General features: G+C 41.7%; 1 protein-coding gene and 1 non-coding gene across 2 annotated transcripts; one reads left to right on the top strand and one right to left on the bottom strand.

The window, feature by feature from the left end:
* Positions 1–295: 295 nt before the first annotated feature.
* trnaa-ugc (transfer RNA alanine (anticodon UGC)) lies at positions 296–367 on the top strand. Its single transcript has one exon. It is a non-coding gene; the product is annotated as a tRNA-Ala (tRNA).
* Positions 368–1,174: 807 nt separating this feature from the next.
* Positions 1,175–15,277, bottom strand: slf2 (SMC5-SMC6 complex localization factor 2). The gene is made up of 20 exons (XM_054799401.1): positions 15,088–15,277; positions 14,550–14,590; positions 13,478–13,881; positions 13,354–13,396; positions 9,023–10,851; positions 8,869–8,942; positions 8,682–8,780; positions 8,268–8,435; positions 7,848–7,953; positions 7,063–7,150; positions 6,831–6,972; positions 6,671–6,758; positions 6,390–6,566; positions 6,054–6,148; positions 5,899–5,989; positions 5,696–5,812; positions 5,532–5,609; positions 4,026–4,112; positions 1,928–1,996; positions 1,175–1,832 (listed from the first exon to the last, which is right to left on the bottom strand). Exons 1-20 carry the CDS (start codon positions 15,120–15,122, stop codon positions 1,671–1,673), a joined length of 3,993 nt encoding a protein of 1,330 aa, XP_054655376.1. The 5' UTR covers positions 15,123–15,277; the 3' UTR covers positions 1,175–1,670.
* Between the last annotated feature and the right edge of the window lie 572 nt (positions 15,278–15,849).

Genomic DNA, 15,849 nt, shown 5'->3' with positions numbered 1-15,849 from the left:
TTGACTTTCAACTTGAGGTCTTGAACGGGAATTACGCAGATACGGTTTAGGATTTAGTCGACTTGTTTTCATTGTGTTTCTCTGATCAAAGAGAGCTCTGTTGTTGCCGCTCAATCGCCAGTGCGCATGTGCAAGTATTTCACAGCGCGGAAATAGCGGCAAAGATCTTACAAAATAGAACTGTTAAAATATGTTCTTATAGAAATAACTTCTTATAGACTTAACAATTATCAACTCATACGCAGCACTATACAATAGAATAATCATTATAGCATGACCGTGCGGGAAACATGGAGGGGATGTAGCTCAGTGGTAGAGCGCATGCTTTGCATGTATGAGGCCCCGGGTTCAATCCCCGGCATCTCCACATTTTACCAAATGACCATGCAAAAACTGTGCTTCTGAAATCGTATCGGTACATATGACAGCATGTGAGAAAAAAATAAAGCAGTATTTACTGAAATTCTGTATAATCACTCGATATTTGTATAAAATGGTTGTTTTGATTTGTAGTAGAACAGTTGCAATCTCTGTTACTTTTCAAGTGTTAACCATGGAGAACATTTTCATATTTCAGGAAATAGAAACAATTACAAATCTGTTTCTTTGCCATCTGTAACATCTGCATATGCCACATTTGCAATCTTTTCTTTGCCAAGTGGTATGTGAGAAAACAGTTCTGAGACTTGCTTGGGCAGAGGTGGACATTGTGGCCTGTGTGACACCATATACAAGTAACATCTTCTGGTTTTGTGTGCAGGGCAGAGAGCATATCCAAATAATCAAGCCCACCCTTGAATCTATGGTAGGTCTCCACAATGGCTGCTCAGGGAACCATGACATGTCTTTGTCTTCCGAGCGTTTCACCTAGTCTTAAGAAGTGATCAGGTTTGTCTGGGCTGCAAATAGCTGTAATATTTTGTCAGTAACAAACTACTTGAATATGTATGGTGTAAACTGAGACCTTTCTTGAGTGGTTGCATCAGTTGCTGTTTGTGTCTTTCTCCTTTTCCTTTTCTTCCATGCTGCTTCCTTGGCTGTTACTGTTGGACCACCTTCTTCGTCATCAATCGTCAAGGCAAAATTAATTAATGTTTAGCTCATACACAGAGCGTAAACAGAGTCTGAGACAGAGTAGAAAACATCACAAAATATTCTCCACAAAGTCAGTTTATCGGGAAGGAGTGGTAGACCCAGCAATATTATGTTATTTGAGGGGTGGCTCACTGTGCCAGACTTTGAAAACTCATGCTATATCAAACTAGCAGTGAATCATTTTAGAAACATATACAGTAATTGTTTATTTTCTCTTTATGCAAACACACATTTTAAAAAAATGTACATTATTACAAATATATTCCCCCCAAATTCTAACAAAATGTACACAAACAGTAGAAAACAACAATTGTCAAAACACTGAAAAAACATTTATACCTGCAGGTAAAGAGGGTCAATGTCTCTTTGGTAAGTGCAAACTGAGCTGGAAATTAAGGCAGGAGTTGCTGATGAACTCTAACCTAATTTAAAATGACAAAACTACCTGTTGTGGTAACAGCGTTTTCATTTCTTGATAGTCCTTCGTGCGTGTGATCGTGATGATAAGTCGCTGCGTTGCCTCAGCCTCCTCTTGTACGCAAGCATTAATCTATACGATCACTCCGTTGATTGTTTTAGTGTTTTGCATCATCCGCTTCCTCATCAGCTGAGGCAAAGTCATCGCTCCTATCACCCCCACTTTCCTCCGACGAAGCCTGTTGTCTATCATCACAGTCCGTCTCGATGCACGCCAACGTTTTCGCAGGTGAGGGCTTCCAATAATCGTAAAGCTGACACTGCAAGGTGGGTGAGACAGCAACACTGACAACTTGCTCTCTTCTTTATATTGATCTCTGTACATTTTGTGAGAATGTGTGTGTAACAACTGTACATGCAAAGGTTTGGACTGCTGGAGGAGCATCTGCCACTTGGTGTAGAGCATAGCGAGCAGGTCCTTCACCTACAATTATGTTTTTAATAGCAGAAGGAGTAAAAGAAAAGTACACCATTTTGTTAGGAGTTTATAAGTCTGCAGATTAAAGCACTTTATCCAAACATTTGAGCACTTTTCAGATCTTTACACGGCAAAATTCCAGCATTTTCAGAATTTTAAGTAAAAGGAAAACTTTCCTTCCAGGACACAGACTCAGGCATCAACATCAGATACAGAACAGATGGCAAGATCTTTAATCTGTATTGTCAACGGGCAAAGACACAGGTCCGCATTGATGACTGTGCTCTGAATGTTGGCAGCATTGAAGATATGCAGAGATCCATGGACTTGTTTACCATTGCCTGCAACAACTTTGGACTCACGATCAATACCAAGAAGAATGAGGTGATGTACCAACATGCACTACAAAAGCTCTGACAGAGACCTACAGAGACTGCAATGGACAGAAATTGGCATAAGGTAATCAGTGTGGGAACACAAAGGAATCAGCCTCTCAAAGTTGAGCGTCCACAGAGCCATCATCCTCACAAGGGACGCTCCGATCGATCGGGCACCGATCAGGATCGTTCGGTTTCCGTGAAAAATCACGTGATTGGCATATGCCGATAAATGCCTTTCAACGGCGATCACAAAAGCCAATCACCTGTGGCTAGTGCTAGTACTATTGCAGCCCGCAGCAATCCCTGCGCGCAGTGTCGTGTCTTGCTTTAACTAACGTCTCCCACTTTCTTTCAACAATCATGTCTCTCGTGTGAAACTTAACTGCCAACATATGCAACGAGAACTATCTTGCTGGGGTAGCAAGTTAAAAAGCTATAATTTAATACATTTGTATTTGAAGAACAAACACTTGACGGAGAATGGTGAGTTTTCGAGGCTCACAGTGTGATCAGTCAGTCAAACGGCAGCCATGTGGACAACACTCGTCCGTATGTGTGTGACAGTCAGGAGGCTAAGCAAATAACTTAATAAAATAATTGAATTAATCGCACGAGATCACCAGCGTCTCTCAGCGGTGGAAGACACCAGGTTAGCAGAGTGCCGTCTCATGTACTCAATGTACTCGCACATCCCAAGTCTCCTTAAAGAAGGCGTCTCATCCTCGAAGTTTCACGAGTGATATATGTTCTCTTGAAAAAATAAGTCAAATATGTTTTTGTCTAAATGAAGGTGACTTTATGGTTCCTTCTGCATATCATATAGCCAGTAGTGGGGGTGCAGCCAGGAATTCTGGGTCCCATGAAAAAAAACAACACATTGCCCCTGCCCCCATTAATTCATTAGTCATTTTTTTTGTAATTACCTATTTTTTGGGCCCCCTGGCAGTCACTGAACCTTGGAATTGTCCTGACTGTTCCCCTTTATATGGCACACCCCTGGCCAGTAGTATTCATCATAAATAAATTGAAAAATGTGTAATTAATCCATGTGAGCGGGTATTGGACGATTTCACTCCTGGATGATCGCTATCGGAATAAACAGCATAAAACCCTGATCAGAGCATCTCTAGTCCTCACAAAATGTGACACCTGGAGGCAGGCTAAGACGCTCGGCCGCTTCCATCTAAACTACCTCTACAAATAGCTGGCCAGAAGAAGCGTTTGGAGGACACCTCGAAAGCCTCTCTGAAAGACTTCAGCATTGACCACACCTCCTGGGAGACTCTCGCCCAGGATGGTCCAGCATGGCGAGAGGCAACCACAAAAGGCCAAGTGAAAGCACACATGACACAAGTCTCATGTCATTGGCAAACCTCCACCACAAGCTACTGCTGGACTCTCTTGCCCCTACTATCCAAGAATCTTCATCTCACTGATTGGCCTCATCTGCCATCTCCATACCTCTGACACCGCACAATATGCATGACGCATCAAGATTGTTCTCTTTCCGTAGGAAGGACAAACAAGACAAAATTCCACCATTTTAAAAATCTCAAGCACCTGTCGGAACTCAACAAACAATTGTAACACTCAGCAACTAAATTGGCAGTCACGACAAAAAAAAAAAAAAAAAAAACACAAAAAAGCCCACTCACCTTGCACCTGTATAGACACTTGGTACTCTCTCTGATTCCGCACTTGACGTGTCTTACCAGCTCTGAGCAGAGAATCAGCAGCTGCTCCTGAAGAAAGACAAAAAAGGGGCAATCAATGAGAAAGTTAACACCAAACACATCCTTGGTGAGTTGGGTATCACACCAAAGTCAGTACAGTCGGCCCTCACAATATAGTGGTTCGATTATCACACCGTTGGTACGTCGTGTTTTTCCCCCCAGAAAAATGAATCAATTAATGAACGCTGTTTCGTGGTAGAATATGGTCTATTATTAGTCAAAACATATTGAAATACAAGTGATATGTAGTATTCTGGTCACTAGGCGGCAGTAATGACACAAAACATTGAGGCATTACCTCAATGTTACCTCCATCACTGCATAAAAGTCAGCCATGGCATGTCTGACATAAGAGTGGGGAAAAAAAAGTTCTCCTCCCATTCCGTGTGGACGTGGTAAGTTTTTGGCTTCTTAAGTTTATAAAAGAAATTAGAGGCTAACTGGTTAGCACGCTAGCTTGTAGCTAGCCGGCGTCTCAAATCCCTGCAGCATAAGAGTCGCGCAACGTGTTGTAAACAATGAATAACAGGAGTGTAAAGGTGATGATAGATGTGTTATTTCATGTCTACAGGACTTTAATAATGTTAAAAATGTATTTAGAAAGGTCACACACAGGTTTTCTATGTTCGAACTATGAAAATACCTATATTCCATTTATTAGCATTGAATCCTATATTGCAGAAATTCACGTATCACGGTCAGGTCTGGAACCAATTAACCGCTATAAATGAGTACGACTGTACACCACTCAGCATTTCAGTGTACAGACTCAGAACTTCCATTATTGTCTAAAAAGCTGGCAACAGTCAAGTAAGGTGGTAGTAGTGTCATGGTCTCGGGCTACATGAGTGCTGTGCATGGGCCGCATGGCAGTTCTCCAACATGATATACAGCGCAAACACACCTCCAAGATAACAAGTGGCTTGCTGAGGAAGCTAAAGTTGAAGATGATGAAGTGGCCAAGTATGTCTCTAGATCTGAACCCAACTGAGCACTTTGGGGCATCCTCAAGTGGAAGGAAGGTGGAGGAGGGCAAGGTGTACGTACAGTAAGAGGTACAAGGTAACATCCACCAGTGATGTCATCTGGGAGGAGTGGAAGAAGATTCCAACATGTGTGGCTCCGGTCAATTCCATACCCAGGAGGATTAAGGCAGTGCTAGATAACAATGGTGCTCACACTAAATATTGACACTTTGGATCCAAGGTGGATATGTTCAGCGTGAAGTGAACTCACTTGTGTTGCCAGTTATTTAGACAATAATGGCTATATGTTCAGTGGTATAGTAAATCTATACTGCATTGCAAGCTCCACACTGACTATTCTAAAACATATTCAAGTTTAATTTCTATAGTATTGTCCCATGAGAAAATAGTGTAATGTGAGAGTTTTACACATTTTTGTGAGCAACTGTAGGACCTGTCATACCTTCTGATGGGCTGGGAAGATGTGAAAATTGGACACTTCATTTGTCAAAGTCAGCAGACTGTAGCACAGGTAGTAGGACTGCAATACAAAAACATTTTAAATGACACTATTGACATTCATCCCCACCGCAAACTACAAGCTTCGCCCACTTACTGCACACTCACCTGCTGATCGAGAGATGCCACATCATCCTCTTTTGGACTTGTGCTGGAGGTGTTCAACATGCCATGAAGGAGCAAGGAGGGTTGCATACGGCGCACATAGGGCCTGAGATCAGCGAGCTATACGTAGAACAGTACTACATATTACTATAGACATGAAGCACCACACAAAATCCCTTGTCAAATATATTTACAAAAATAGGAACCTGAATTTCTTCTGCTCCTGTAGGTCTGTATTGACAAGTACCATCTAAGAGTTTTGAGATCATTGAGAGACTAAGATGCTGTCGCAGGCATCTGCAAAATAAAATGCTATTAATGTCCGGTATTATTCCACAATCAAGCAAACACGCTTCCTTACTTTCCATGAGTGTTGTCAGGTAGCAGCTGAACCAGAAGGCACATATTGTGGTGGTCATCTGTCAGATCAGTGAAGGCCTGGCAAATTCTGGGGAGCTGAACAACATTTCACACAACGATTAAGTGCATTCACAAACGGTAACGTGTGCTCTGTCATGCCAAACTCGCCACGAGTTACACTAGGATATTATTTTGATGTGTCCAATATTTAACACAAATTGACGATTGTATTTTGTAGTTGTAGTTTGGCTTACTGCAAGCATTATGCTGTTTGATGTAACAACCAACTACTACTTACTGTATAGTATACCAATGTTAGCCTATGCATACAACTGACCATTGCATCCCAGTCCCTGACGACATTCACTGTTTTATACAGCAGAGTGTAACTTTCCACACAGGGCAGGGAGATGAAGTGAGTGTCCAGACACACTCGAGCCACCATGGTCAGCAGCAAGAGCAGCTCATAGTCGCTGTAGGCCAGAGGACACACGCTCAAGCAGTAAGACAGGTACTGTGTACAAAGCACAAGGGAAGGAAACAAGCACAGTGGGTTAACAGACTGATATCTTTTGCTAAAGCTTCTTTCTCTAAGTGGATGGTGCTTTTTGTTATCACCTTAAAGATGTTATTACAGTTGTGTTCAGGGAAGGTGTTCCAATCATTACTGCTGGAGGGACAGTCACTTTGAAGGCAGACATCCTTCCTGTAAAAAAATACAATTTATTCAACAGCAAGAATGACACAAAGTAGTCTTACAAAAGAACAAGTGACTTACAACAAATCTCCCTCTGTAAATGCCGGCTGCAGATTTTCCAAAGGGAACAATGTCACAAACGCAACTCCCATGTTTATCAGGACCAGGGTTACATCAGCCAAAGAAGGTACCCACACATTAAACTGCTGGCTTCCATTTTTCACTGAAGAAATTCAGAAAAAAAACACACACACATGAAGCAGGGACATGACAAACAGCTTGTGGTGGTGGGAAAAAAGATAATGATACTGACCTATGTTATATGCAGCTGAGCTTGCAATGTCACAGAGGGCCTGCAGCATCTTGTCTGATATCATCCTCTCAGAATGCACTGACATCATCTTAAAAAAAAAAAAAATAGTGTTCTCTACTACTAGAGCAGGGGTCGAGAACCTTTTTGGCTCAGGGAGCCATGAAAGCCACATATTTCAAAGGTATTTCCGAGAGAACCGTACAATATTTTTTAATTATTGAATCCAACTAAATGCGTGCATTTTTAAGAAAGACCAACAATTTTAGAATACAGCAAGTCTCTGAATTGATTCATTTTATTAACATGGTTATGCTGAAGCTATCCAACAATAAATAAAATACATCTTACCATTAATGCGACTTCTGGTGATGCATGGTTTTGCACGGTATTCTTTCTTTTCGCCATCTTCTTCATCAAAAGAATTAGCTAGCTGACTATTTGATTAGAGGATAGACGTGTACTTCTTGACCTCTCAGTGGCCCGGGTAGGCTACAGCATTATCCAGTAATAATCGAGTTTTGGTGTCTGACCCACAAAATATTAGAACGACAGCTGGCGTTGGCTCTGACCACCCGCATTGCAGTAGAAAATGGATAGATGGATTGCAATGTATAAGGAAGTTTCATATTGTGATTTCTACAATGTTTTACTTTAAAATGTCAGTGAATACAAATTAAAATCCATTTTATAGTGTGAAGACATGTCAGAGCCACAGCGGGCTTCCAAGCCATAGGTTCCCTAACCCAGTACTAGAGTCACGCTCAGGGAATGGGGGGGGGGCTTACCTTGAATAGGAAATCAGTCACTTGAGTCGGGCATGGTGCGTTATAACCATAAGCTTCCTGGAATAGTCCTATATTCACATGCAGTCTCAGCTGAGCTGGGCTGGACCTGACAGAAGCACGACAAACAATTTAAGAGCACTTGGAAGTGATGAAAGCTGTTTAGTACGACAAATCATTTAAAGGCACATGGAAGTGATGAGGGATTCCAGTGCTGAGGCTAATTGGGAAGTGCATCTCTCAAGCTCAGTGAGAATTTAAACTACGTAAGTGTTGCTTCTTCCTGTTTTTGTTGTGATGCCACCACAGAAGGGTCACCGGTGATGAAGTGTGATGATAACCATCGAAGAGTAAGTGAACTTAGTGCAACGTAGGAAAGCGGTAGAAACTAATTCATATTCCCCACACATAAAGAAGGCTCACCAAAGGAGTGTTTTCTGTACGGCACTTTGCGGTTTGACCATGCATCTTCTGAGCTGCAGAGAATCTTGAGTGAAGATCTGCCCAAATTTCTCAAGGTCAAACACGACCTCGCCTGGAGGCACCTCCTTGATTGCACTGGAGACCAACGAGTAGCGCTGCACAAACTCCCTAAAAAAAGAAACATAATAAAAGTTCTGTCTTCCAGTACTAAGATATAATGTGTCATACTATATCCCAGATAAGAGTTGTTACACTAGATCCTGTAAAAAGCCTTAGCTTTTTACACAGAACTCTATGAAGAGAGTTAATGTAACATAGCATCAGAATCAGACAATTAGATGCGTAACAAAGTCAGCATCTGGTGTGATAATTGTGGTCACTGTCATCTACACAGGTGTTGTCCCAGCGACTCACTGTTGTTCACTGGAGATGCTCTCTTCACGGACCCCCACATCCTCATAGTCCTCTATTCTCAACAGCTCGGTACGAATATGTGCCTCATCCTCTTTTGCCCTGTACAAACAAAGCATATCAAAATGTTTACCTCCCCTTTTCTACTGTATAATGATGGAGTAAAAACCTCATTTAGAGAATCACATACTTGTTATAGGTGTCTATTTCTTCAATCATCTGGTCATAGCTGTTCATGTAGGAGCTTCTTCTTGTGCTGATTGGCTGCAGAAAACACACACACAGTTCATACGCAGGTTGGAGTTAGGGTCAACATTGTTGGAGGGAGGGGGGAAGGTTCTTACAGCTTTTAACAGTTTGCTGGAACATCCGGGTGTGCTCAGCTCTGAAATGGCAGATTTTCCTGGAGTATCTGGAAGCTTGGGATTGTGATTCATTATCTCCTGCAACGAGATCAGTTGCTCGTCCTCACTGCTATTGGAGGTCTGGCTTGACTCTAAATCGAGAGTGATTCCCAGGTCAAAGTCTATGTCCTCCTCCAGAGGATCAAGAGCTCTATCTGTCTGTTGACTGTGCCCTCCGATTGGCTCCCTCTTGATTGGCGGAGAACGGGAACAATCGTATGTGGAAGGTTGCTTGAAACCACCAAAATGGGTTTTGCTGTTTGGGACAAATTTGTTTTCCTCATCTGATTTAAAGCTCTCATTGGAGGCAACAGGACAGCTGGAGTTAGCACCTTTGGAGCAAATGGATACTACATTTTCTACTTTCATCCTGAATAATGACACAGTTGGCAAAGAAATATGGGAGAGGTTTGCTGATGGCATACGGATGTTTGCTGAACAATTGAGTCCGAAGTGGTCACCCTTAATAGAACAGCTTTGAGAGCTTTGGACAATAGAGCTATGCCTTTTCTCTGTGGTCGGCGACATAAAATCTGTTTTGGGCGTCTTGTGCAAGGAAATCAGTTGATCGCTTTCACTGCTTTCAGAGGTCTGGCTTGAATCCAAATTTAAAGTTATTCCCAGGTCCAAGTCTAGGTCCTCGTCCACAGATTTATTATCCTGTTGTCTGTGCCCTCCAATCGGTTCCCTTTTGATCGGAGGAGACTGGGAACAATCAGATGTGGAAGGCTGTTTAGAACTCCCAAGATGGGTCTTGCTGTTTGGGACAGATTTGTTTTTCTGGTCTGATTTAAGGCTTTCATTGGAAGCGACAGGACAGTTGGATTTAGCGTCTTTGACGCAAATGGACATCAAATTTTTGACATCCATCTTAATTAATGACACAGATGGCAAGGACATATGGGGGTGGTTTGCTGATGACATTTGGATTTTTGCTGAACAAGTGAGTCTTACGTCGTCACCCTTCACAGAAGCGCTTCCTGAGCTTTGGACACTGGAGCTCTGTCTTTTCTCTGTGGTTGGCAACGTAAAATTTGTCTTGGTCTTGGGCGTCTTGTGCACAGGCCTGATAATGACATCAGGGGTGAACAGGTCATTTATATCGTCGGGGATCATGATAGTTCTTCTTCTGCGGTGGGGTTTTTCCCGTTCTTTTGCCGGAACGCTCAAAGACGCCCCGTTTAACTTTGATTTATGAGTAACACTGTGAGGCTTTCTGGTCTCTTCTGTCTGCTGTAATCTGCTGAGTGTCCTGACTGGTGAGGAATTTCGATGTGTATGCCGAGAAAAGGGGCTGCCTATGTGGCAATGAAGTGAGTTGGTAGTGGACTTTTTGGGAACTTCAGTGCTTGCTCTGTGCCTTTTGTCATATTCTTTTCCTCTTCTATGCACAATTTCTTCATTTTTTGAAAGGGATTCTAATTGTACAATGTTGTTGTGACTGGAATGAATTTGGAGCTGCTTTGCCCCTGATGGCGGCTGTCTCGTTACAATAGGTTTGGATGAAAGGGAAGTGCAGGACAACTGCTTAGACGTGGATGACAAACCCAAGCATGTTGACTGGCCACTTGTAGGTTCATCTGGAATTTTAGGTTGCAACACTGAGGAATGTCTTAACGAGGGCAGTGATGCCTTTGAGGTTTTAAGAGGTATACTAAACACTGAGGTTGGAGGTTCTCCATGAACAGCTTGGGCATGCGAAGGACAAAGCTTCTTGACACTGCCGTCATAGTCATCACACTCCCTGTGCCTCTTCTGAGAGGAGCTCACTGTTGAAGACAAACACACATTAGAAAAACTGAATGCATTGTTACAGAAGTGATCCAACATTAATACTGTCATTGTCCATGTATATACAGTTGTCCACTTAATGACGATTTATGATTTGATTTAGTGTTTACTCCAGTGTTCTGTCAACACTGCATCACTAAACGACCAATAAAAAACATAATTTACTACATTGTGGTTTTACATTTTATTCAGATGGCGCTATTCTTCCCCCATTCAAAGCAGCAAGATTCCACACCTTTTAAAGTTTTCTGCAAGGTTGCCTTGCTAGTGTGTGTGTGGCTACTGATGTTGGAAAATCTATGTAAAAAATTGTGTCTACGTAAAAAAAAAACAACAACAACAAAAAAAAGGTAAAGGTTTGCATACAGTACAGGCTAGGGCTGAGCGATATATCAATATTTTTAAAATATCAATATTTACTTTAAGCACGATATCAAAACCAACCATATTGTTGATATCAATATAGACTGGATTTGCACTGTATCTCCCTCATCCCTGCATGCAGGAGGAGGCAGGAGGGGTGGAGCAGAAGCCCCGCGGCTCCAGTCGAGGTGACAACGTCTGCAGTGGTAGAATTAGTCAGCAAAGAATAAGCGGTAGCTCAGTAATGTGGAGGTACTTCGAATGCAGAGCATTAAAAACAATATATTTTTCACCAGTTCAAAACCTGGCACAAACTCTAATACAAGGAACGTATGTGTGAACCTACGCGTGGTCAGCCGCACTCCTGTTGCGGCAGACAGGAAAGGAAAGGAAAGGAAAGGAAAGGAAAAGTGAAGTGGGTGTGCTATTACAAAGACATGTCCGGTGGAAAAAACGGCTTTAAAAACTTGCTGAAAACGATGGCCTTGCGATGTCCAACGAGTTTCGCAGTCACAATTATGATGAGCACGTAGTCACGATTATTTGCTGGGGCCACTTAAGTAAAGAGTTTGGCTTCTCAACAAAATATGCGTTCAAAAGAGTAATACATTTGCATCACAAAAATGCCTCCTTGGGAAAAAAAAAAAAAAAAAAATCAGACCTCAAATCGCTCAGCGTTACTTTCTCTCTGTTCGCATCGATGCGCGCTATCGCCTGTCCATTGTTGTGTATGCGATGAAGATGGCTGCGACGCGAGCCACAGAGGATGAAGATGTGAGCGTCAACTCGCGTCTCGCAAAGCCAAACTTAACTTAAGTGAAGAGAACTACATTCCACATCATCAAAATCCAACCAGAACTGGGCTCACGGGACCAAGTGGGGGGTAAGTCATGGTTGATGTGCTACACTGCTGATGGGGATGTCATACAACTTCATGCCAAAAAATCCGAACTATCCCTTTAATAAGCAGAAAGATTTTTTCTCAATTTTTTTTCCTGCGTCCTTTACATTGATATTGTATTATATTGTATTGTGGATAGAGTTATTGCTTACCATGTAATCATTGTATCACGATGTTACCTGTGATTGCCAGCACAAGTTTACCTCTCAGTACCATCATGGATATTATAGTTGCGAGATAATTACACGGGACATTATTAATCATTTAAAATATGTGGCAACACAATGTGGACTTGCTTACACTACAAATGCTGGTCTGTGATAAAGCACATTTATGTATGGTGTTGGAATATAGAAACACTGATGAAGATGATGCAAATGTTTTAGACAAGCAATGTGTAATGAACTAGCTGTCAGATTTGTATTAGTATTACGCCTACATTAGTATTAGGTAGGGATGTCCAGATCCACTTTTTCTGGCTTCAGATCCAATCTGATTTTTTTCCAAATCTTTTTTTTTTTTAATAATAAGCTTTTGTTACACACATGAATTTGTGGAACTGCATATGGTAATGAAAATAGCTCTTCAAAGCATTAAAAATAATGCAACCCAAGTATTGATAAATTTACTTTTTTATTACACAACATGCCCAACAATATTGTTTGGCTTTTGTAACCTGTGAGTCAGGTCCCTAATCCAATAAAAGATCCAATATCAGTCCATACAGTAAAACATAAAATTGGAAAAAATGGGCGTGCAAAATACTATTAAGGTGGGATTAATCATGACATGGTTACAGATCAATTTGTGCTGGGATTTACAATGTACAACATTTTTTAACAAACTCTTCAACGCAATAGTAATTTATTTATGGTCCTTAGTATAAACAACCAACGGTGAGAGCGGCACTCCCCGGACCATGACACAGCAGTCCGGGCATAGTGAGGGGGAAGTACCGCTGTAGCTACAACTACGGTGCCGAATATCCAACGTGAAAATATCTTCCCCACGGTACACCGCGGACAGGTCTGCCACCACCTTGGAGTGTTGGAGTGTGGCACAGAGTTACGAACATACGGCAACGGGATTGTCCCGATCTCATGGCGGAAGCCGATTTTATCCGATCTTCAAAATACAGCGGATCGGGAGCCGATCCCGATCCTGACGATCGGATTGGGACAGCCCTAGTATTACGTAGTGAAGTACAATATATTACCTGGAATTGATTTTTCGCTTGAAGACTTTGGCATACGCTGGTCCTAAAAGAGGAAAGAAATGAAGCCTCTTTGTAACAATAGATGCCATATAATCACTGCATATGTTATATAAAAATACCTTACCTTGTTTGACTGTAGTCTGAGTTCTGTGGTACTTCTTCCTGAATTAGATACTACCATCAACTTATGATCTTTCCTGATGTCGGAGGATGGAAAGCGTATGCTTGAATCCTTCTGTGGATGAGCGTGGGAAACACTTGGACGGCAGTGATGAGACCCATCATGTATCAACCCCTTAGGTTGAGGGCGGTACAGAGTAGCCGGTTTGTCCCCTGTATGCTGCTTGGCCAAATTATAATATCCTTGACTGCATGACCTTGATGAATTAATTTGTGCTGCAAGAGGACACGAAGACCGGCACGGTGAACCTGCTCTGTAAGGCTGGCACTCTGGGCTGCCGAGCGGCAACATTCTCCTGGGCTTGGCTATGAGGCGGTTAGTGATCTGAGAGGGTTTCATTGGCATTTCTGCAAGAAAAGATGTCACATTGTACAGGGAGCGCTGTTAAAGTGTGAGGTCATTCAGAAAAACATACATTTTAAATACAGTAGAAGCTCAGAATGTGACTTAAATTCAGCCTTATGATATTTTGTGTTTTGTAACCCTTTAAAAGGCCAGTATGCTGACACAACAATGATTTATTGTCAAAAACAACAAAAATACTTTCCATAAAATACATATGGATTGAGTATTTTCTTATTAGACTCCAAGATGGGTCAATGATTGCCAACAATATCGACTGTCATGCAGCGCTGCCAACATTTGATGTTTGCATCTGTGCAGCCAGTGGTAATGAAATGGTGACCATAATATTACTTCTTCAATGTGCCGCAGGCCAATAAAAACAAACAAATGTGTCTGTGTTTTTGAAGGTTTGTCATTTTAGGTTAATTTAAGGAACACATATACCAATTCTAATTAAAATAATGAATATCCTCTGGACAATTTGACTTATTCTCAATTAACAACCAAAAGGGCTTGAAAATGAAAAATATTGGGACAAAATATCCCTTGTATCTCGTAATGGATTCACTGTACATTATTGCAAACACATTGTTATATCATGTTATATATGTATTGTATGCATGTATATTATGTTGTGTTATATTGCTATTCAGAAATGACTTTGACCTACCTTTTGTCCTCGGGGAATAATATTGTGTTTTCTTAAGTGTCCTGCAATAGACATTTTTTCAAACAATATCAGTATTCCCACCGAGAAAGACTGAGGGAAAACAGCAGCACATATTGCTAAACACAGCACTAATAGTGAGTCTCACATATCTGACACACCCTGAACTTTGCAAGTCTTGCAGCAAACAGCTAACGAAGTGAACTTGCTCACACTAACGCTTACAGTCGGCAACAACAACTACAAGTACAAGAAGTACCATGCAGCAGGAAAATGCTTTGTTGTTGCGTTATAAGATAAAAGCACAACTAGGCAAATAAACGTCCGGGTTAGAGATGGATCTGACAGTAATGTGAACTTGTCTGCATAACTATGCGGTTCTGGGTTTTTAAGTGTCTCATTTGCTATTCGGTCTAAACAGTGTTGCAATTTAATACGTCACTGACTGAAAACAACAGGAAGTGCACCGTTTAGCTAGCAATAGCCGTTAAACGCCATAAACATGATATTTTACAAAACAAGAACTCGTAGGTTTTCTTACCGAGTGTCTCCTTGATTTTCAGCTCCATTTTTCATTTTGATATCAAGCAAAATAGACCTTCATTGCCAAAATGTGCCAACGGACAGAGATCTGGTGCTTCAAGTATTGCCCGCCCGAAGAAGCCATCTGACTGTTTGCCTGAATTGCATTGTGGGCTGTCATTACGCCATCCACACCGGAAACACAATCGGTTCTACGCATATGCATAACGCGTCTACATCCGGTCGGCCAATTTTTCGGCAGTCACGTGTTAGACATGCGCAATCTACGCCATCTGTCGATCTATTTTACGGCAGTCACGGAGCGTAAACGTCAGTGTCATTCATAGACTGTGTCTAATTTAAGGGTCTGCAGCCCACAAGGAGGCCAGTCGCCTACCAGGTCGACGAATGCCAGACGTTCGGAGGCTCTTCCATGACAGAACGATATCTTTTCAGTCGCTTAACGGAGAGCGAAAGCCTAACAAAAGTGAAGGGGAACAAACAATATGTGACATTATAGAAATAAAGTTATTCGTTTTTTAAATGTATGTTTTACAGGAGAAAGAAGAGAGGTTCTGGCCGTCGGCAGATTTATCTCCAGCTCATAGCGAAACCTAACAATAGTACTATTAAAAGTTGCTTATTTGTTAGTCTTTGGTTCATTTGTACAACACTCTGGTCAGCAACAACACATTATTTATGAAATGTGTTTGCATATACTGTAGATGTGAGAATTTAAGGCTCAGTTGAATACCTCAACCAACGTGCATTTTAATATATG

This window comes from Dunckerocampus dactyliophorus, chromosome 14 (assembly GCF_027744805.1).
Source record: "Dunckerocampus dactyliophorus isolate RoL2022-P2 chromosome 14, RoL_Ddac_1.1, whole genome shotgun sequence".
NCBI classification, from domain to species: Eukaryota; Metazoa; Chordata; class Actinopteri; order Syngnathiformes; family Syngnathidae; genus Dunckerocampus; species Dunckerocampus dactyliophorus.
The sequence above is the reverse complement of the archived record's forward strand: the minus strand, read 5'-3'. Positions and strand labels throughout refer to the sequence as shown.

What these genes read in the sequence shown, in the direction of transcription:
- slf2 (XM_054799401.1), bottom strand. Translation starts at nt 15,122, where the DNA reads ATGAAAAATGGAGCTGAAAATCAAGGAGACACTCG. An exon ending in GAAATAGACACCTATAACAA is followed by an intron (nt 8,781 to 8,868) that starts GTATGTGATTCT and finishes TTGTTTGTACAG; the next exon opens with GGCAAAAGAGGATGAGGCAC. An exon ending in TCAGGGACTGGGATGCAATG is followed by an intron (nt 6,149 to 6,389) that starts GTCAGTTGTATG and finishes AATGTTGTTCAG; the next exon opens with CTCCCCAGAATTTGCCAGGC.